Genomic DNA, 23,349 nt, shown 5'->3' on the forward strand with positions numbered 1-23,349 from the left:
TGCTTTCATGAGCTAATCCTTCAGTCATCCTTTTTTTTTCTCCCCAGCTAACGAAGAAAGACAACGTTAAAGACATTGTAAAGCAGGAGAAAAAAAAAAGAGACAAGGCCTGAAAGCACTCTGCAGGCTGCTGCCTAGCACCTGATTTCCTCTGGGAATGAAAGAGAGATAAAGAAATAAAGGCGTGACCGTGTGAAAGTGAAAGGAGAGAGTAGAATGGCTTTACCTGCCAGGTGGGACTAGTGGAGACTGAACATATAAAACCAACAGCGCTGCCTTAACGTGTACGTAGTGAGATTACTGGTAATGCTCGAAAGAAATAATCCAGGGGCCCCTCTGGTTGTACCAGGGCTATTCTGTAGATGTTGAAACTTTAGTTTACAGGCAGAGACTTAATTAAATAACTTGCAGAAAAGTGACTATTGATATTTTATTTCAAATTTTCTGTACAAATACTCAAAAATGGAAACATTAATCACAAGGGGAACTGCTGATATAGAGGGTAAAGTTGGAGAACAGGAGCTGCAGTAGCTAGCTGCAGGCGCTATTGTTAAAGTTCAAATATCAATCATCTGATTTATATATTGATTTGAAATAGGGCTGCATGACATTGAATATCTGCAGTGGAACCAGGCAGTACTTTGTGCACAGGTGTTTTGTTGTGTCTGTAATTGATTATTTTTTAATGCAAGAAAATGTATTTCTTTACAAATTTACAGAAACGCCACTGCTAACATGAAAGAGAAGTGATTTTTTTTTTTCCTCAAATATTTTGTTAACAGACGTATGACCCTCTAACATAATGTGTGCACTCTAAATCTTACAAAGCTGGCATGCCACCAGTGTTAGCTATATATGTCCTAAAACACAGCTTTATTACATTCATCAGTTAGCTTATTGTCACGCTACATTTCTTGTGTGACTATTTCAGGCATGTGCAGACAAAAAAAAAACTGAAGAAGGAGATTGATGAACATGATGGAGGTCGTGGAGGCTTCCTTAGAAATTAAAGGACTCAGTGTTGCATCACATATGCCCACAGGGCTATGTGGAAATGAAGCCCTAGTCCCATAAATACCACCCTGTTGCCTGGATTACTCACTATAGCAACACATGTATCTGAAAATAGTTCCCAACAAATTAATCACATAAAATGAACCTGGCTACTACAAAAACAACAACTGCCACCCAAACTAAGCCCAAGTGATTTATAAGCGAATACGAATACGAATACGAATACGAATACGAATACGAAGAAGAAGAAGAAGAAGAAGAAGAAGAAGAAGAAGAAGAAGAAGAAGAAGACATACAAGTAACTTAACATTCTAAGAACCTATAAATACTTATTTCAAATGATGCATAACTAGAAGAAGAAGAAGAATCTTTATGACATACATACAACATAGTGAAACTGATTCTCTTTATTTAATTCCTCCAGGAGGAAGTGGGCAGCCAGTGTCTTGGACTAGGGCACTGACTAGAGACTTAAATAGTATACATATCTTGATGGTAGGGGAAACCCATGCAAGCACTGTGAGAAATAGGGCCATTTTCTTCATGGCCCTTTGGTATAGAAAAAACTCTATATCAACCTACTTAGTTTAAAGCAACATTGTTAGCCACTGTGCCACCCTGGTGGACAAATTTATAGAAATGCAGTCTGAGGTTCCTTAACGATATACAATCCATTGTTTCATTTACATTTTCAAGTTTTGATATTCTCAAGAAGATGTTTAGGCTGCGTTCATGGAACCCCTACCACCATACTTTTTTGTATTCAAGGAAAAGATTTGGTTTGTCCCAATACATAATTTGTCAAAAGCAGTTTGGTAAAAATACCAGTATCCAGCTTTTCTGACCTGACACACAATCCACTGTGTAATGAAAGATCTGTCATATTGACATCTATTTGGAGCAGTGTTTCAAATTGTATACTTTTTCCTTATACCCCACATTTTGCACTACTGACTGCAAGGATGAGAAGAGATGAGAACCACAGCTCTTGTCAACAAAAAAAATAGAACTACAAACCAGATGACCAAAAAGATATAAATACTGTATATACACAAGCTTGAACAAGTAATGTTGAACTTTGTACAGCATTTGAAGGAACACACCTTGGCACTACCACATAATCAATACACATTGTTTCAACATATAGTTCCTGCCATCGATATGACAAGTCTTGACATGTCAGCTTTACTTGTGACAGTCACCATCACAAGGTGCTGTAGTTTGTCCTCTACACCCACATTGCTCTCATTGTTCTCAAGTATTTGACAGGAAGGGGTAGGCTTCTGCATTAAGAAACACTAACAGGCTGCAGTAAAACACTGACTCATTACATTATGGAAAGTAAGGTGTAATCACACTCCTTTATTATTGACTTTAGTACAGTTTTTATTAATCCATTGTGGCAAATTCCAAGTGTTTTACCTCCATGCAGCTCAGTCTTAATGATGTTTAAGAGCAACAGTGTTCCAGTATGTATTTCAGCTATTTGCTACACACTCTGTCGTCTGTTTTGGCTCACTTCCTGTCTATCCTTCCAGGTTGTCATAAGTGACAGCCATGGTTTTATGGCCAGCAAGAAGGCCAGTTAATCTTCCCTGAAAATGTTCCTGTGCTGTATCAAGGCCTGTAGGAAGTCAAGGTGAGGTAGAAGACAAATATTTACCCTTCCTTGGCAGCAGACTGTAAAAAAACCCTTTGATTTCTCCAAGTCATTAACAAGGCCTTGGTTGAGTGGGTCAGAGAGTCTGTATGTAAGGCCATGGTGTTCCTCTGAGTAAGAGATGAGGAATTATGATTGAGTTGAAGGTGAAATTATTGCCTCAAGTGAACTTTGTATGAGAAAGAGAGGGGCCTTCAGTTAAACTTAAGAATGTGCATCTGTGTTGCACTGAGTTACATATTTATTCCTACTCTTTGACTAAATGCATTGACTCAGCCCAGTGTGGCAAGGATGTAGGATGTAGAAATGTTGCCCCTGCCAACTGGTGCAGGAGGGGCATGCTCTGCACACTGGGAGGCTAGCCCTGGCATTAAAATGACTAGATTTCTGCAGAAGGAAAGGTCAGAGCTGTTACTCGGTTTAGGTTTTTTTTGTCGTCGACCAGGTTAGGATTAGGGAAACTTGCCCATTTCAGCATGTAAGTTTCTCACTCAGAGGTTTCTATTGTTGTCTCCCTTAGCAACAAGGATTCCGAGGCTGGACTTAAGCACCGGTTGGCTTGCTTAGACCAACAGTCTACATCCTGGGAAGTCAGACCTTGTTTACAGTTAACGATATACAATCCATTGTTTCATTTACATTTTTAAGTTTTGATATTCTCAAGAAGATGTTTAGGCTGCGTTCATGGAACCCCTACCACCATACTTTTTTGATAAATTGATAAATTGTGGGGGAAAAATGTGTATTTATCCTAAGATGGGTGGGTAACGTCTCCCTGTCCCCCTCCTGTGATTTACACCTATGATGGGCAAGAAGTCCTATTTCCATACAGATTTTCTTAATGCCTGCCACCTGGTCAAATTCCAAAAGCACAATTTTTGGGTGCAGAATGCTGAGGTTGAATTGAAGAGTCTCACTCCTGTATTGCCAGGTGGCAGCAGAACTACTGGCTTGTGATTTAACATTCTGTTTTTGCATCGCTACCAAGCTGTATCTGTCCATTGGCTTATTATTATGAAGACATAACATTACTAGGAATATTTACAACTACTGTTTATTTCTTTTTTTTTTTTTTTAGCTTTTTCAGCAAAATTACTACTATTACGGAGCAACCAAAACTGTTCGTTGTAGGCTAACTTGTAACCCTAATCAAGATCATACTTTATTTGGTCATCATCATATTATAGCTAATAAACTTACATAGCCACAAATATACATTACTCCATCCAAATATGCATTACCTCAATGCTATGCGTCCTGCAAACAGCTGTGTTTAAAAAGAAAAAGAATATTAAAAACATGTTGCAGCTTTCTTTAACTCCCTTCCAAAACAAATGCAGTGGTTTCTCACATCACTTTTGTCCACAGGGACAAACAAATGAATCTACACAATATGTGTAGTGTGTCTGTTGCTGCTTTAAAAAAGTCTCAGTTATGTTACTCAGACAGGAGATGAGCGTGTTTTTGTTGAGGACTATTTGGGTATATATTGGGACACTCATGCCAATAAAGGAACATGGCATCCAGTGCAACAGTGTGGCTCATTGATGTGTTTTTAATAGCCTTTGGACAACAATGGAGCTCTGTGGCTCAGAGGAGTAAGATATGTTAGTCTTTAAGCACTTAGACAATACTTATTAGAAGAATACATTTATTTTTGGTTTGACTTTTAATTGACATACTCGAATAAAAACAAGGGGAAAAAAAGGAATATTACCAGACTTACTCTTAAATACAATTTATTTGAAAGGGCTCTAAAAAAACTTGAATATAAACATGACAGTTGCATGTTAATATAACCAGTACACCATTGTATATGTTACTGTAGTGATGACACATAAGATCAGCTTCCAGTTAGGTCTGCTTGAGGTTGTCACACACACCACAGAAGTGAGGTCACCACTGCACCATCTACCCCCTTATCTTCCACCAGCACATTAACTCCCTGCACTTTCTTAGAATTATTTGCTGTAGGACAACGATTCGTTTCCTCAGAACTCTCATCACCGCCCATCTATGTCCATATTATTTAGAAGTCATCCTGTAACCTGCACTCTCATTGTTGGCATGTTTCCTGAGAACTCATTGACTGGTCAGTTTCATTGTTCAAGCTTTAGTCACCACATCAGGCAGCAATAAAACTCATGCATGGGAGAGACTGGACTCCACGGTTGTGTTATCAAAGAGGAATCAGAATGATGTAAATCTCCAGGAATGTCTAAGGAATGAGATACGCCTCCTACGCCTCCTCAGTCCTCAGGCCCTTTCTCTCTGTGGGCAACCTGTTTGTTGACTGTCTCTCTCCCATTATGTCACAGTGTTGTTTCTCATATATCCATTCTGTTCCAGAATGTGGCTTTAGAGAAAGCCGGAGTTCCTAAACCTTGAGTTTAGGTGAAACTCTGCTTTTTCAGTTCCTTCCTTACTGTTATGTCTCTAACTGTTTTTTCATCTACAGCCCTGCCTTAGAACCTTAAGAAGCTGTCAGATGTGCTCTTTCATTTGCTCATTGATCCAGTTGATATCGAAGATTATTAATTTGCTGAGATTCACCCTGGGAAAGGAAGATCCAAATCCTGGTTGGATATTGGATCATTCCCTGAGGACTGACTTTACTAACGTTAAAGCCTTTATGCATTCTTCTCATGCCTTGGAACAGTGATCTCCTCCCTCACATTCCAATATTGCACAGTGTGTATTTCTCCTCAGCTTAATAAAATACATGCACTACCCGCAAGCTGAAGGTCATCTGAAAAGTGTCCTGTGTTATCCTTTGGGGACAACTTGACGGATAAGTTAACTAGCTACTAGCAGCTACAGTTGGCAACAGATAGCAGCTACTCTGGTGATATCCTGCCCGCTATTTGTTAAAACCAAACCATAACCATTTCAACTCTAAAGGGGCACAATTTAGTTTTGGAGAGGAGACTTTCAAGCTCAGAATTGTGATATTTACACTCAACTCACTGAACTCAGAATAACTGAAAACAAGCTGTTCTTAGAGGAAACTAAGGTCCCAGAACACTGTTTGAAGATAGAGAGGTGGCATGAAACTTTGTTGTCCTTTAAAGGCTGTTTGTTTATTCAGTGTGTTAAGTCATGAAACAAAGAGAGTTTGTTTTATGTTGTTAGTTTATGATTCAAATTTCTTTCACCTATAAAGATGCGTGGTCAGTGATGAATTAGTCAACTTTGGTGAATACAAATGAAGGGATGACTTATTAACCTTATTCTTTCCTAAACTCAGCCTTTTTGCTGCTGCCTCAGTGTGGTTTTTCAGACGTTTCATGCATTAATACTTGTTGGTCCCTTAAATTAAAATGGAAGTATTGCCGTTTATCTACCCGTTGCCATGGTGAATTTTTTAGCTGTTTTTTTTCCATTGGTCAGCTCCAGATTTTCCCATCACAGGGCAAGTTAACTCAGAGTTCAGGGTACAGATTGTTAAACCAGCTAACGGGTCCTCTAATACTGCTCCAGTATTATCCTCTAATTGATTATTATTCTCTCTTTGGAGTAACACACCCTCCCCTCTTCTTTTGCAATCCTTTACTGATATATTCTCTGACCTTGCCCTCTGTTCATCCTGTCTCCTTTCTGAGCAGAGTTTCCAGTAACTGCCCCCCTCCTATGAAAGACCCTTTCTCGCCTGCTGAGTCCCCCTCTGACTAAGCATCAGACATCTGAATTAGTCATTTTCACATTAGTTCAGACAAAATTAGCATGACTTGCAGTTAAGGGAGCATCAGCCTGACTGATCGTGTTTACCAAGATGGGGCACTGTGAGTTTTAAAGTGTGGACAACATGAGCATCATCAATAGTGACTCAGTGGGCTGTGTCCTGCTCAGCTGATCTGCTGTTGTGTTTGTGTATGGATTTGACTCTGTCTGGCGCCTCCCTTTGGCCAGGGATGAATACTGCGTGCTGTGCAGCTGATTTCCAGGAAATGATTTCAGTGGGCGGCAATGGAGGCTTGGCAATCTGAGGACAACGGTGGGAAAGAATTTCAGCAACAACAATGGTTTTGCAGGGATCGGCTGCAGAACTGATGGGATGCTGCAGAGGGTAGGGGAGCTCGATCATTCAGCGTGACCAAGACCTGACGCCAAGTGAAACAGTGTGGATTTTTCTTTTTTAATAAGTGAAATCTTGTACTGCGTTCAGTGTTGATGCAGGTGGTTTTTGGGACTTTATGCTATTCGTGCCTCACCTGTATGATTTCTGTGGTGGATGGGAATTTCCACATGTGACCGTGTGGGTTGTGCTAGTCATTTGGACACCCAGCTGTAGGTGGCTCAGCAGCGGTGTGCTTGTTTGAGGCCTAGAGACCTTTACAGAAGGGAATCTACCTGACTCTCTGAACCGTTTTGTTTTTTGAAAGGGGAATTTCAGGGAATGCCTGTGGGTTTTTCACATTTGAATACAGTTCACATTGTCAGCTTCAAATACACGTGGTTAACCCATCCTCTCTCGTTTTCTCCTTCTTTTCTTTTCATGGCAGGAGCGCTTTGCCGAAATCTTCGGGCAGGACGCGGCAGCAGAGAGCAGGAGGTCTCAGGAGAGTTTCAAGAAGTGGCTGCTGGCGGGGATGACCCTGGTGACCGGGGTCGTGGTGGGCTCACTCATCGCCCAGAAACGCCTGTGAAGGGAGAGCCACGACAACATTCCCAACACTCTTCCCCGACCTGCCTCCTTCATTCCCCTCTACCTACACAATAAGGAAGTTAAAATGAAGGTCCTGTTTGTCTCGTCAGAACTGCTGATGATGTTTACTCTTATTTTTTTTTTCCCTCACACATCTCATGGTGGACTCAGAACCCACACTTTTGAGAAAAAGAAAGAGAAGAATCACTCTCATTCACCTGTTCACCTTCTTCCCTGATGAAAAATCTGTGGTTATACAGGGACAGACATGTTATTCTTTCATCCACTGAACCAGTTGTTCCTTTTAATCCTTTCTCCACCAGTTCCTGTATAATTTTTCTGTCTTCATGTTTGTATGTACTAGTTTTAACAAATTTTAATTTCTCATTTTTGCTCTCAAAAGAGGCTGAAACTGATTCCACACTTCAGTTAATCCGAACCTGTCTGATATTAAAAAGTCTGTGTTGTGGGGCCTGAGCTGCTCTACATGTCTTGTCTTGAAGCTTTGTTTGGTTGCTTGTCCCCACAGACAGCTCTACAATAGCTTTGTATGTGCCATATGGAGAGTGAAAGCAGGGGAGGATGTAGCACCTGCCCCTGAAGAGCTTCAGTAGTTAGTCCTGCCAGCAATCCTGATCGCCACCACATATAATATAACATCATAATCCATGGCTACATACGCGGATTGATTTTCCTTCATGCTCATTGGTTTTTCTTTGAATGGTAAACAGATTTAATAAATAAATCATGGGACTCTTAAACTGAAAGAGCTAATGGGAAAGTAACTCCTGCCTGTTTATGTTTGTTGGTTTTGGATTTTTGAACCATTAAAGCTGCACTGCTCCCGCTTGTCTGTGCTTCATGGTCATACTTGGCCTTGGTTTTATCCTGTTTGTGTTTAGTCAGCCTGCTGAGTGCCAGACCACTGTGTGTGGTAAGTTCTCAGAATCGGTGTAACTGCAGTTCATTCAAGCAGGGCACCATGGCTCCATGTTTACTACACAGTAGCTGAAGAATGCAGCAAACACTGTAGCAACACAGAACAGATAGAGCAGGGACACTCAGCATCTAAACATGTCTGACAGGTTGGATATTTTGATGTAAAGGTTTCATTTCGCTAACACTTTATTTCAGCCTCCCCTGTGTAGAATATTTAAGCAGTATATACATAGTTAAAAATGGTTTATAACACACTGTAAAATAGTTGTGAACAGGTGTAAGGATGTTTCTAAGGGTTTATAAGATACAGCCAGCATTTTAGTTTAAGAAATGAACTAAATATCAGCGGAATGTGAAGACACAGTGCTGACGTGTCAAAGATGTCCATTATTTTCCTGAGATGTCTACTGAAGTTAGCATGCTGACCAGCTAAGCCCAATCAATACTGTCTTGTAATCCCTTTTTCAGAGAGGCAAGTTTCAGCTGGTTAATATAGGCCAGTGGCAAGTTTGCTACGTTTCACAAGCTCTCTGAGCCTTGAGTGTGAGAAAGAATGAGAATGACTTACAAAATGTCAAGAAAGGAAACACTCTTACATCTGTTTTCCTTGCCAAATAGTAAAATACATCTGTACACTGTCAAAATTAAAATTTCTGTCTTTTAATGAACTAAGAGGAGTAATTGCCTCATTGACATACTGTAAAACACAACAATGAACAAAATAAAACTCGCCAAAACAATCTTGGTTTGTCTTGCTACAATCAACTGATGATGGTGTCGATTACCCCCAAAGTAATAGTCCTCATCAGAGCTGATGTAAATCGCCTCCGTCGGTCTAAGAGGCTGTGCTCTGTCCCAGATCAGTGTCCAGCCATGTTCACTCTCAGGCTGCCCAATCCAGTTGAGCTAAGCACTGTTGAAACAATATATTTATAAGTGATATTCTTGAGTCAGTTCAAAACTACATTACAGTGTGATATAAGCTTTTGATATCTGTTTTTAGAGCTGCAAATGATGAGTCAATTCAGTGAAGGGAACTATTTTGAAACACTAGTGATTCCAAGAATGCGCTGCTTTTCTCCCATGGCATGCAATATTATTTGATTTAAATGACACCTTTGAGTTTTGGATTGTTGGTCTGACAAAACAAGACACTTGAAGACTTTGCTCTAAAAAGTGGGAAATGTTGATACATTTTATCTACTTCATTGAGTAATGAGATGTTGAATGATATTACAATTACATGCACCTCTTATTTTGCAGCCATAGTTGTTTGCTAATCAATAGGGGTGGTTGAAATAAGTTGTCGAAGTCATTACCATCATAATTTTGCAATAAAATCCTGATCACCTGCCGCTGTTCTCAAGAAGATTACATCATTCCACCTTTTTGTGTGCTAATTCAGTAATCATTCCTTACTTCTGAACCTTTAGTATGATACCGTTTTGCAACAACACAGTAAAGCTTGATGTTACACCAGAGTGAACATCATAGCCTTTAGAAGATTTGTGTAGCAAACTGATAAAGCAGCTGTCCAATGCAGTTCTGCAACAGATGTCGTTTGAGTTAGTTTAGAAATGTATCACGATGTGTCTCTTCACCATCTAAAGCGAATCAGCAGCTGTCGGCGTTCATAGGACCATAAAACCAGAAACCCAAACCTTCATATCCCATCACACACTCCCTCACTCCAAGTTATCCATGCATTGCTTTCACAGTCCTAACAGCCCTCCTCCTCTGTCCTCCCCAGACACCTCGAATCTGTCAAATCTCCATCCGTCTCTCCTCCTCTCTCCCTTTCCATCAAGCTGCACCTCTTCCTCTGTGGTCCCCTGGCTGTCACTGCGTCTAGTCACGTGTGTCAGTCACAGCTGGCCCACCTGCTGCACGACGCAAACACACCTCGGCACGCGCACACATTTGTAACTTACACACCTGCCACTTAGATGTAGTCTGTGAGAGATGGGTGGAGGAAGACCTTGTCTTTGTTTCTCAACATCTTTCCATCTTTAATGCAAAGCTGGAGTCTGAGGAGTGTTTGTCGCCTGGTGTTTCACGCACCAACAACTGGCAGCTCTATAATTTACTGGGACGGGAGGGAAAGTGGGGTGTACTCCTCCCTGTTCCCACTGCTTTAATCTTGATCGCATTCTGAATACTGCTGAAAGCAAACAACACCATGTCCTGGCTTCTATTCGTGTGTGTTATAGCAGCTCAGTAAAGCACAATACAGGTGTGGTGCAGGACAGACAGGTGCCATTTTCTGCTGTTTTCTCATCAAAGAACTAGATTCACCATAGAAACCAGGCAGTAAAGCAGTGTAAAATAAAACATCCATCACCACATTGTCAGTGTGAGTGTCCAGCGATCGGCAGCACCTCCATCTTGACAGCAGGACTCGTGTCTCTTCATCAGTGTTGACCTCTTCTCCTTCTCATCACATAATCATGTGCTTTTGCGAACATTTCTGCACATGGCTGTCTGTCTCTAAAGACCTGATCCACGCAACACACATTTCACCAGATAAAATCACTGACTATTGATGAGCATCATCCTCCAAATGCTTGTGTCCTGAGCATGCTATTAGCCAAGGTCTGCTCTCATACATTCCAGTACAGTATAAATATATTTTTCTAGTGTACGCCCCGACAAGAAGCTGCTCGCAGGCTTTTCTCTGCTGTCCTGGCCCTCAACTGAAACAAGTTCCCTTTCTACGTGTGTGTGCGTGTGTGTGCGTGTGTGTGTGTGTGTGTGTGTGTGTGTGTGTGTGTGTGTGTGTGTGTGTGTGTGTGCATTTCTGTGTGACAAAATGTTATTGAAGGAGGCACAAATGAAGAAAGTGTGACAGCAGCATTGGCACGATCCTATATATATATGCTAGTTATTTAAACTGATTAGAATAGTACGTTAGCTTAGTAACATATTTAAGAAAAACTGAACTGATGGCTTTTAAACATTATTTATATTTGGTGTAAAAAGCATAATTGTGCCCCTTCAAATAGCCTTAACTTCCATCTCTACATTGATGTGAATTGTCATTCCTTGTGTTTTTTTGGGGGGATTATTGGACTGCCACGTCACACAAAAAATGCAAAGTGAGAGGATATTTTGAAAAAGTTAGTGCTCTGATGCATCATGTTGGCCAGAAAGAATAGAGAGGTAAAGATCGCAACCATGTCCAATGGTCTGTATGTGTCTTAGAATGCCATTGTAAAATTATAAATTACATTAAACCTAATAAAGCCCATGTTGAAAGATGTGCTGAGTCTGTGTCTTGGATGGTGTGTGGGTGCGTTCAAACATGCATGAGTTTCTCATTAAGACATGTTGTTAAATATTCAAGGTAGCCTATTTCAAGAAGAAGAAATGAGCCAGAGGAAAGTTAATTTTATGGCCCACAATGACTACTGAGCTCACTGTGAGGAAATAGGAACTATGCGTGTAGAGAATGGTTAACCATTGTGCAGAGAACATTCAAATAAATCCCCTTTAATTGTATCCAGTTGGTAAGTAAGATTTAAGATTTAATTTCATTGTCATTATGCAACACACAATTATATTTTCTGTAATTACCTGAGACGAAAAATATACAGACTAATGAATAAATAATAATCAAGTCAGAAAATAAATCATAAATCATGGTGGAGTGTTCAGGAGTCTCACAGCTTTAGGAAAGAAGCTGCTCTGTAGTCCAGTGGTTCAGCGACAGATAGGTACAAATACCCAGAACATCATTTGACAATGTTTTGTAAAAATTGTGTTCTTGACATTCCTCTGTAAGAGTCGATGAGAACTTAGCACAAGGATTTAGCCTTCTTAAATGTCCTTATGTGTTACATTCGTTTCTGAACTTTCTTTGTCAGGGTGATGATGTACACTGATTGTGATTGGCTCTCTGTGATGTTGATTCTCAGGAACCTAAGACCGCTTACCTGCTCCACCTCAGCTCCACTCATGTGGACCAGGCTGTGCAGTGTCTCTGCCTGGTTCTATATCCAAATTAGACTTAAAGAAACATCATGTAGAAATTGGCAGTTTGTCAGAGTTGCCCCCCACAGACACACACAGTTTCCAAGTGCAACGCTGCTGTAAGTTGAAATTCCAGGTTGACATAATGTAGGTGCAAACTACAAAGAAAACTCATAACATCATGTCATGTCATGTCATTGTCCAAACCGCTTATCCCTTTCCACGGGGTTGCGGGGTGTTGCTGCTGGAGCCAATCCCAGCCTTGTCTCAGGCCGAGGGCAGGGTACTCCCTGGATAAGTCGCCAGCTCATCGCAGGGCCCTCACTAGTGAGCAATGTGGGGTTCAGTATCTTGCTCAAGGACACTTTGACATGCAGCTCAGCACTGCCCAGAGCTGGGATTTGAACCAATGACCTTCTGATCACTAGTTGACCTGCTCTACCGGCTGAGCTACAGCCGCCCTCATAACATCATAACAATGTTATTTATTTATATTGAAGTAAACATGTATGTAACGCTGGGATCCTGCCCTCTCACCAAAATTACGGTGCAGAAACATGATGGGGGGGTGGAGTGACTGAGACAAGGACACCATTCACCCCATTATAAGACATTGTACCATCAACATGACTCTGTTATTTCAGGATAAAAAAAGGTTACTCAATGTTACTGTAATGTCTGAGCCAAATCTCAATTCAAATTTTGAATAAAACAACATTGAACTCAAATCCACAAAGGTCAACATCATTGTTTTAGTAGAAGAAAAGTCAGGGCTTGTCCAAGTCAGAGGGATTCATCCTCTATGGACTGTGAATGTTTGTGGCAATAGTTGTACAGATATTTCACTCTGGACCCTGGTGGCAAACAGACTGAGAAATTGGAAATATTGTCTGTAGAGTCACTCGACTTGCATGGCTAAAATATACAAGATATTATGACTGACAACTTTAGGCCTTTTTGACATATTTTTTGACAGGAAAAGCACCTGTGTAATAAGTTGCACTGTATCAATAAAAACTACTTTCCATCTTTCTGAGAGTTCTAGTTACAGAGATGTGACAATAACTGAGTTGATAGTCTTAGTAGCACTTGACCTATTGTGAAGTCAAACTGTGCTATGCTATGTCATACACATTTTATTGATATTGTGTGTCATAATACAATTTCATATTTAATCATTAAATCATGTTTACAATAACTCACGTGGATTTTGATATGTAGTCAGTGAGGCTCTTAATTGATTGTCTTTTTATGCCGGAAGAAAATTCCATTAATTCCTATGAATATTTAATACATTCATTTTAATAAGGAAGTTTATTTGAAGCCCAATACACTACACACAGAGCTGTGTGCAGTGTACATGTATCATGCCTCTCTGTTCTCTCAGTTTGTATGAAAGAGCGAAACTGTTTTTGATTGGATAAACCGTCAAATATTAAATGCATGACCTCCACTGGATTATTCAAAACTACCCTGTTGTTCTTATTTTGAAAACCATTTGCTTTTGATGTTTACTTTTAAAATCCTGAGTTACTGTCATGATTTGATTTGTTCTGCATTCATCTCCTTTCAGTCCCCTGTTCCTGTCCATGCTTTTGAAGTGCCTTCCGAAAACCGGGTTGCCAGTCATCCTCCCTTTCCCCAGGTGACCGTGTCCCCAGTGGCAGACGCAACTGTATAGTGATATCGAGGTTCATAGGGAGCCTGTCACGGTGCTGCTGCGGCAGCCCGGTTGTGTTCGTGTTTCTGCCTTCTCCCCCTCCTTTCTCCCTCACCTGCTCCTCCCCTGTGTGTGTGTGTGTGTGTGTGTGTGTGTGTGTGTGTGTGTGTGTGTGTGTGTGTGTGTGTGTGTGTGTGTGTGTGTGTGTGTGTGTGTGTGTGTGGGTGGGTGGGTGTGGCAGCAGCATTAGACTGGCACACCTGAATCAGATCAACTCATCACCCACTGGCTACATCTATCTGGTCTCTCCACCACTTTGGCACCACATCTTTGCATCCCAGGCAATGACTATACTGCTCACACGAGTTCCTCCACACCGGCTCACTCAACCCTGCTTGCCTGCAAACCTGGTCCCCTTGCCTCCGTCACCCTCCGGATAGCACTAGTTTGTACAAATAAATCTTCACTTCACTACTTCCTGTCTCTGACTCTGCATCTGGGTCCTGAAATATAACCTCACTATTACAGAGCCAGAGTAAACATTGATGATTTCATTATTCTCTATCGATTACATTGATTTCACAATGACATGCATAAGCAGACAACGTGTCTATTGCATGTTAAATGAATCTAAAATAAAAGTATTTATTATGCAGAATGAAGTGTTAAATCTGCAAAACCCAAAACCATCTGTGAAAATGTTTCAACTTGTATCGAATCCTACTGAAGAATGTCTACTTTGAAACATGAAAGCAACAACACAGATGGCATAGAATCGTAGAATTGATACCTTGTTTTACTTGAGCATTTTTGCATCAAAACAGGTAGAAATATTATTGCTCTAGATTTTAAGGATTTAACTTACATAGCTTAGCTATATATTTGTTTTTTGACCCTGGACCAACACGTACTGTTGAAGCAAATCTTTTGTATGAAAAAAAACAAACGACAAAGTAACCAGATATGTAAAGCAGAGTAAAAACCACTCAATTTCCATCTGGAATTAAGTGTAGTAGCCAAAAAAGAATATATCCAAGTAAAGTACCTCAGAATTTAACATAAATGCAGTATTTGTGTGCATGTATTAAAGAAAGTTCACCTTCGCTATCAACTCACCCCATACAGCTTGTCTGTTATCAAAGTCTTTTGTATCCACTTAAGTTTTTCAGCTACAGTAAAGATTGTGTCTTAATAAAAGATGCAAGCTAAAAGCATTCTGTCCAAAGTCAGTGCATGAGCTTTACTGCATGTTGAGGGTGCAAATAAAAATTTTCAAAATTATGTTGGGACTTGCGTTACACAGTTGGGATACATGGAGCCATCTCAAGGTTGTTTTTTGGGGTCCAGAAATGTTTTGTCTACAAAACTTTACCTGACATCCTATCGACGTCACGTCTAATAAATAATGACTTTTAACTTTTTGGACTGACTTTTCACCACTTAGGTGAGCTATGTCTTTGTGTTCTGCTTTGCATTTAATCAAATGCTGCCTTGGCACTACAGATGCAGGCAGATAATCAGTTGAGCACCTTCTCCAAAAAATGAATTGTCAGACAGAGATACAAGCAAGCCTTTATTATTATTATTATTATGTGTACAACAGGACGGATACAGTTGTCACCATGACAGCAGCCTGAGGTGGGTGAAGCAGAGAGAGCCGCAGGTGGCACAGAGTTAACTGGCTCCAGAAACATTCACAATGGACGTTCTCTGTCTTTCTAGTGGTTTTGACAGCTGCAGTGCAACATTCAAATGGAAATGGACTTCACAACAGCAGCTTCATGAAGGCAATGGAGGTGATGGGTCCAGGCTCTGTGCCACCTCTGCCGCATGCTCTTTACTTCCACTGGCCCTTCTCATAGTCCCACTTGGCTGAGAAGCCCTCGACGGGGTTGATCCTCATGTCCAACATCCTCTTTAGCTGCTTGGCCTTCCACTCTTCGTCGAAGGTCCTGGGGCGTTCAGGATAGACTGGAGCAACGGAGAAGTAGAGACAGTGTGAAGTATGTCAATGAACTCATTGAGAAGTCAGTATATTCAAAAACATGCCCTCATGACATAAAGAACTTGTGCCTGATGTTTCATTCTGGTAATAAACCTTTCACACAGAAGACATTATGACCTGTCAAACACTGGTGTGACTCATTACTAAAGCCAGAAGTCCATTTAGATTATGCATGCTGGCTGCTCGGCTTCTGGCTAATGGCGATACCTAAAAGGAACAGCCATTGTTAACGTTGTTAGTTACAGCTCTGCCTTTCCTGCCATAAGTCAGACTGTGTGCTGTGAAAAAGGTCTGCGGCGAGTAAGAGACAGTGGCACCAGGTGTGTGATGTGGAGGCAATAAAGCTCTTCTGTTGCCTGTTCATTTGCATAGTCCTTGTCAAATTTTAAAGCGATGGGTTTGTCCTTTCAGAGATTTACCGTAGATGCTCTGCCACCACACGATCAGGCCAGACATGCCTAGGAGGATGAAGACAGCCCCCAAGACGGTCTTCCACTCATCTGACGGCTGCTTCATCTCTGCGTAGGTCTGACAGAACATTATCCGGTACACTGCAGGAGGGATGGCAGATATGGAGGTCAGGAAGAGAAATTAGGCTGTTACTGCAATGTGTACATTTTTCTCCTCTCCTCTTCTAAGTTGAGTCACTGTGGTTGATATGCGTGCAGATGTACATTGAACATATTGAGTAAAACAAGAGAAAGTGATGAAGGCTGAATAGTGTCCGGAGTTCTAGAGGCTGCCTGGATAGCTGCACTGTCTCCACTTCATTTTTAAGGACCTCTGTTGTGTTTCCTCTCATGTTTCCTGTCTGAATCTTTTTGTCACTGTCAAATTAAGGCAGAAGAAGAAGCCATGTGTACTGCCTTCTTCCCTGTCTTCTTTCTTTGATCCCTGCCAATGTTGTGTGTGTCCTGTAAGTACATTTCCACGTTTTTTTTTTGTTTTTTTTACCTTAAAGCTACAATATAGATTTTGGACATTACTTTTAATCAGAAGAAGAAGATGACTGATTTCTTTCTGACTAAACAAACTACATAACCAAACTCTCTTTGTTTTGATGACTGCCATCTTTCTAGCTTTAAACAGTGTTCTGGGGACCTTATTTTCCACTGAAAACAGCTTGTTTATTCACTTGCGGAAAAGAATATTTCTGAATTCATATTATTACCCTATTAATATTGTTAATATTATGATTCTGAATTTCTTCTCCAAAAATATTCAATTAAATTAAATACTATCATGAAAATATGGAGTAAAACACAAGGTAATCCATTCAGGGGCTGCAATTTGGTTGTTTCATTCTGTTGGTCCAGAAGTAATTGGTGTCACCCACACAGGAAGTGGCGAGCTGAAAATTAAACTTTAGAATGAGGTCAAAACTAACTGCTTATTTTAAGTGGACTGGCTTTCAAAAACGCATCCACACAACATGTGGGTGCAGTTTCTGAAAGTCCTCAGATTTAAAATTCTTACACTGTACTCTGTAAAAACATCCAACGTGCAGCTAAAACCAAGTGGTATTTCTGCTGTAACCAAAGTGATGATTACTACAAACCCATGCTGAGGTACCTTACTTTATTATGTTATTTTACACATTTTGAAATTGATGCTGGGAACAGAGACAGCATATGTAAATGGTGTCCTAGGTTTGATCAATTTGCCTAATTTTCAATCAAGTGGGACAGTGTGGGGTGTTTCTCTTTCTTTTTAATTTTGAAAAAGTACAGAAATGTTTTGTTGACAATGACAGTTCACCTGATGTTTGACTGTAATGCAAAGTAAATAAGTAAAAGTGCAGCAACATTTTTAGCAAAATGCACTTTTAGTGTCAAAAGTATTAGTACCCATTCTGCAGACATAATGGCCTATTGAGTTATAATACTACAGATACTGGATTAGGCCTATTGTTACTGATGCAGTTACGTGTGTATTAGCTAGTTGATAATCTTTTCTGTTCTCCTCATTTCAAATGCTCATTGCAGGTTTTTAAAATCTGTAAATGAACTGTAACTATGACTTTCTGGTACAGTAAACGTAGCAGAGGACAGTGAGTGCTCCACTACTCTGAAATGGAGTGCAGTAGAGGTAAAACGCAGCATAACATTTAAAATATTTAAGTACAAGTAGGAGCACCTCAGAGTTATATTTACTGTATTTCTATCACTAGTTTCCCGTGCTTTTTAAACGGATCGTGGCCTCGAATTTATACTAATTATAGATGTTTTTTTTTTTTTTTTTAAATTGTGTGTGGTTTCGTCTGTATGATGGGTTGTCTCAGCCTGCGTGTCAACAAGAACCTACGGGCAATCTTCTCCTCTTTGCTCAGCTGGCCCCAGGGTCCTTTCTCCTTCTGTTTCAGACCCTTGTCAGCAGCGTCCAGGACGTCTTTGTAGGCTCTGTCAGGTAGAGGTGTGTCCTGACGGTCGCAGTACAGTGGCTTAGACATGTCCACCGTAGTTGTCACCTCTGCATGGACAGAAAGGGCCAATGTACATTCAAGATAAAAAAACAAAACAAAACAAAAACAAAAACAAAAAACAAACAACAACAACAAAACAAAACAAAAAATACCTGCTGTAGAAAATGGTCACTTATTGTCTGTCATGTGTCCCACACTTGCTTAAACACAAAAGCCGTCTGTTTATATGGCTGTCATGGTCATAATGGTACAACAGCGCCTCCTGTTGGACTGAGGCCTGTTCTGCTACATGGGCCTTGTGAGTAGTGGAGAAAGGTACATGCACTTAAAACAGGGACAATCACTTTATTAATCGACAACTCAAGCCTCTGCTGTCGTATGCTACAGGTGTTACGCCAATTTCTGACGACAGCTGTTATTTTCAGCCATAACTGTAAGGTTTAAAGATATAGTCCGTCGTCAAACACGGGGTATGACGTTTTGTTGTCTCATTTACTGTGTTGCCCTGCTAGCATCTCTGATTAACTACCCGACATCTCAGACACCACCGCTAGTTGTGGATAAACTCTAGCTATCATTTCCTTCAGTCCGTGGCCCAGCAGGTAAATATGTCTCCAAACTAATATTAGTGAAAGTCAAATGAGATGTATGTACCTTGAAATATGTATTTCTAATTTCTGTTTAAATTGTATGTAAGCTTCTGTGTGATGGGCAGAAGTTATTGTGTGAAAACAAACATTAGCTTGGAACTATATTGGTCATCTAGTTGTTCACTTGTGTAGACCTTGTGCTTTACAGTCACAGGCCTGACCACACTTCATTTGTGATCCTCTCTGTATCCATGTTTTTATTTTTTATTATTATAATTTTTCAAACATTTTTATAACAGCTGCTGTTTTAAAAAAAAGTACTTACTGTAATACTGTGATAGATGGAAGCAGTAGCAATACTGCTAAAGTTCCTCATTTGGACACTGAATTTGGTGGAACACCTTTGCAAGCAATTAGCTTAGCTAAGTTTGTCCTCATGGAGACATTTAAACAACCACCTCTCATTCTCTCACGTTTTATTCAGAAAGCTGTCTGTCCTACCCAGCCACATGTGCCACAGTTTTACCTCAGAGTTGGTAAGTTCAACAAAAACACAATGGTGTGGTGTACCATGACCGTGGCTTGCCATCCTTGCACTGCTGGTGGCCAAGGGCATGGCTGCGCGCCTGGCCAGGAGGCTTCCCACGCGCCCTACAGTCAGGCGAAGCATCTATAAAAAGGTGAGCAGTGACAGTACATTTATCACATGTATATTAACAGCACAGGCATTCCTTTGAAATAACTGGGTGTAAGCTTAAGATAAGGTAATTGCCAGCAGTTGTCATTTAAATTTAATGCACCATCACGTAGAAGTTGGCATTTTGTGAGATGTGCTGAAAACCTTTCTTGAATCTATGGAGCCCCAGACATGACATAGTCATAAAAAAAAAATTAAATTTGTGTGTGCAGGGCTGCAGCATTTGCTTACCCAGCTGTTCAGGAATGATATTATTATTATCAATTCGTATTTTGTGCTCAAATTATACCTACTTCGTGGGCACAAATTAGCATTTTGTGGCCATGAATTAGTATGTTGTGCGCACGTTATAGCTATATTGTGGCCACAATTAAATTTTTTTTGACCATGTCATGTCTGGGGCTCCATTAGAATCAAACATGTATTTAAAACTGTGATCATTCTCTCTCACTGATGTTACACAGTGCAGACACAAGTGACATCATTCAGCATATTACAAATCATTGTACCATCAACATGATTCTGAGGCTGTTATTTCAGGATAAAAAGTTACGTAATGTTGCATTAATACACAAGACAGGTAATGCTCCTGGACAAAATGTAAGTACTCTACATACAATTAACTTATTTTGATTATCTATGATGGATGGAATGAAATAACTAAAGCTGCATACAGTCAAGTGCCTCTGTCGCCTATTTAGGAGTAGTAAGAGAGGTGACCTACTTTTAAATGAGGCTGACTGAATTTCCCAAAAATGTGTACAATCTCACTTGACATGAACACTACTTTAGAAAACTGTGTAATATGTATAATGGCAGGGGGCTTGTGTTTAAAGGGTAACTCCCCCAAGTTTATACAATGAAGTGTGTTTACAGGTCTTGAGCAGTATGTTAACAAAAGTATTACTATTGCTTTACTTTATATATGTCTGTAGAGAAAGCTGCATGATCTGATCCATTGCCTCCAGGGATGTCACTCTGTGGCTGAGTTACATTTTGGGTATTGAAGGCACCAGGTTTTGATCAGTTTTGATCAAATTAGTAAAAACTGGCCATAATGGGTTCATCAGTGGTATAGAGGTGCTATAGTAGACCAATGGACTGCCTTTTTCAAAACCTTGCGCCTACATTACCCACAATGCAATTTGGTTAAACTGAGTGTCATCACTGCAGGATATTTATCAGATTACATACAGCTTCATCTTGAGTCACAAAAGGTTTTCATATTTGCAGTAGTGCACCCCAAGACTTGTAAGCACACTTTAATAGGAAGTAAAATTGGTGGAATTACCCTTTTAAGGGCTCGATCATGATCATCATTCCAACTGAAGGTAGTAGTGCTGATTTGAATCTATTCATGACTTTAGTTTATCCCTCTAGTTGATTTAAGTATTTTCACTTCTCTTTCACTATTTTTTTGAGTAATCACTTTGTTTAAATGAAAAATAGACATTTTGGACAGTAAATGGCAAAAACATGTTCCATGTTATGTACTTAAATGGTAGATCGTATTGTAAACAGGACAAAAGCACTGGAATACACCATGAGTTGTATTTATGACACACAGGGGAGCACTTTAAAGGTAGCAGTAAGTATGACCAACAGTTAAGGTGAGAGAGATTGCAGTAAGGTTATTTTTGATTATTTCATACACACACATATTCACGCTCTCTATTTACATGTGATGACTCTTCTCTTAATATCTATTGCCCATTATGTTTCATTTTGCCGCAGTTTGAACATTTAATTGGCCATTTATTCTATTTTAAAAGCAAACAGTGGACATACTTATCTGTGTGTGTGTGTGTGTGTGTGTGTGTGTGCGTGTGCGTGTGTGTGTATCTGTGCTGTGAACTTGTTATGAACCAGAAGATCTAATTAAAGTCTTTATAATGGCGGTCTGGAAGAAAGCCAAATCCCTTCTTTGCCAGTCTGGACGCCTCATTAGATTTGACGGTTAAATACACTGCAGTGGTACCTGACAACAGTCACTGAAGCCACTGAAAGACAATTCAAGATTGTGACTGTTGACAGTTAAGATATGATCTTTCAGTTCTTCCCAAAAAATATTCAACACAAGTCGATACAGCACCATTATGGATGCTCAAATGAAAACACTTCACATCACAGTTGGGTACCAGTGATCTTTAAAATTAAAAGATAAGTTCAAAAGGTAAAAAAATTAGTATTCATTTTCGTAGTCCAGGAAACATTTCTGGGGTCAGACGGTTTTGCAGGATTCTCTGACAAGAGACAAGACAACAAGAGACTTGTTTTACAACGTAAAAAAAAAAAAAACAATTAAAAAACACATGAAATGGCTCCATACAGCCTGTCCAATATAATCCAAGACTTTGAAAATTCCTGAGACCCCAATTGATATGAAATTATGTTATGTACACCCTTTTGGAAGCTAGAAGCTCACTGTAGCTGCTAAGCTAAAAGCAGGTTAATGACCTTGACAGTGCGCCGAGGGTATAAATGATTTTTTGTGGACTACAAAACATCACCTGACTTTCCATATGACTGAATTTTATTGGGGGGAAATATTCCTTTTAGCACCTCTAGATATTAAAACAAAATTGTGTCCTTGGTGAAAAGTACCAAATGAAACTGAGGATTATGAGAATTATGTTTTCCTTTTGTGTTTGTCTTTTCACCTGTTGTTCTGTGGCTTATTCCACACACACACATACTCTCTCTCTCTCTCTCTCTCTCTCTCTCTCACTTTCGCACTCTCCCACACACAGACACACGGCGAATTAAAATGGCAGCGAAACTGGCAGATAGTCAATTCAGAAGTCCGAGCTGACCTTCTGAGAGGGACCGGAGTAAACAGAAATATTTCACTTTTTTTCTAACACCTTTTTAAAGTAAATGTAGTGAATCACACAAAGCCATACAGTTACTGCCCTGAATTGTGTTTTTCATGCTAGAGAAGGTGCTAGAAGGAACAATGATTGCCCTCAACAAGGAGTATCAGTCAGCCTTCCTGTTGCGTATGTTTTTAAGCATTTTGACGAAAAGCCAAATATTTTTCTCTCTGCAGGATCAAAATCACATGCAATTGCATGCCGCAATCCTTTTTCAAGCATTATATCATGGTTTTATTCTGGTACAAATATAGCACCATTCGGTCTGACTTACTTATAGTCTGTCTCCAGAGCATTTTCAGTTTCCTACACTAGCACAGCTGCAGCTCGAGAAATCTTTCAGCTCCATCAGTGACATAGTTTACCGTCTTTTCTGCACGTCCGCCACTCTCCCTAACCGTGTAGGGTTAGAGGAGGGGTGAGTCTGTCCCTCTGTCATCCCCTCTCTGCTCCTTGCCAAACACAATTATAGTCTGTTCATTTGATTCGGCAGAGACAGATACTCACGTTAGTTGAAGGGGGTAAACTGCAGGACTAGAAGATGCAAATCTTGAGAGAATTGGGCTGTTTAGGGCCTTCTTCCTTTAGTTTCGTTGGCGTTCTTATTGCCACATAACACTAAGCAGGAACCGACTGGTGGGCGGGTGACAGAGGCTGGATGAGAAAGAGAGAGAGAGAGAGAGAGAGAGAGAGAGAGAGAGAGAGAGAGAGAGAGAGAGAGAGACGCAGAGGGAGGGAGCTCTGAAAGGAAAGAGACCAAACCCGTCCGAGTAAACAATCCAGTAAAGCTTGTGATAAAGGGGGAGCTAGTCAGAAAAACAGAAAGGCTAGCTGCAGATCACAAGGACCGCACAGAAATACTTTCTCTCTCTGGT

At 40.3% G+C, this 23,349-nt stretch overlaps 2 protein-coding genes across 2 annotated transcripts in view; one reads left to right on the forward strand and one right to left on the reverse strand.

Annotated features, from left to right (window-relative positions):
* Nucleotides 1-11,516, forward strand: part of bcl2l1 (BCL2 like 1) — a 34,184-nt gene extending 22,668 nt beyond the window's left edge. Inside the window, exon 4 of the mRNA XM_037103795.1 lies at nucleotides 7,177-11,516. Within this exon, the coding sequence (XP_036959690.1) occupies nucleotides 7,177-7,320 (144 nt within the window). The 3' untranslated portion in view covers nucleotides 7,321-11,516. The remainder of the gene's footprint in view (nucleotides 1-7,176) is intronic.
* A 3,931-nt stretch (nucleotides 11,517-15,447) lies between these two features.
* On the reverse strand, nucleotides 15,448-23,130 carry LOC119023071. Its single transcript, XM_037104703.1, has 5 exons — nucleotides 22,982-23,130; nucleotides 19,475-19,574; nucleotides 18,197-18,361; nucleotides 16,312-16,443; nucleotides 15,448-15,858 (listed from the first exon to the last, which is right to left on the reverse strand). The coding sequence occupies exons 2-5, from the start codon at nucleotides 19,572-19,574 to the stop codon at nucleotides 15,725-15,727; spliced, it is 531 nt and encodes a 176-aa protein (XP_036960598.1). The 5' UTR covers nucleotides 22,982-23,130; the 3' UTR covers nucleotides 15,448-15,724.
* Between the last annotated feature and the right edge of the window lie 219 nt (nucleotides 23,131-23,349).

This window comes from Acanthopagrus latus, chromosome 7, assembly GCF_904848185.1.
Source record: "Acanthopagrus latus isolate v.2019 chromosome 7, fAcaLat1.1, whole genome shotgun sequence".
Taxonomy (NCBI): domain Eukaryota; kingdom Metazoa; phylum Chordata; class Actinopteri; order Spariformes; family Sparidae; genus Acanthopagrus; species Acanthopagrus latus.

Coding starts and splice junctions, on each gene's coding strand:
- LOC119023071 (XM_037104703.1), bottom strand. CDS start 19,574: ATGCTTCGCCTGACTGTAGGGCGCGTGGGAAGCCTCCTGGCCAGGCGC. Junction 18,362..19,474: donor GATGGCAAGCCACGGTCATG/GTACACCACACC, acceptor CTGTCCATGCAG/AGGTGACAACTACGGTGGAC. Junction 15,859..16,311: donor GTGGTGGCAGAGCATCTACG/GTAAATCTCTGA, acceptor CCGTTGCTCCAG/TCTATCCTGAACGCCCCAGG.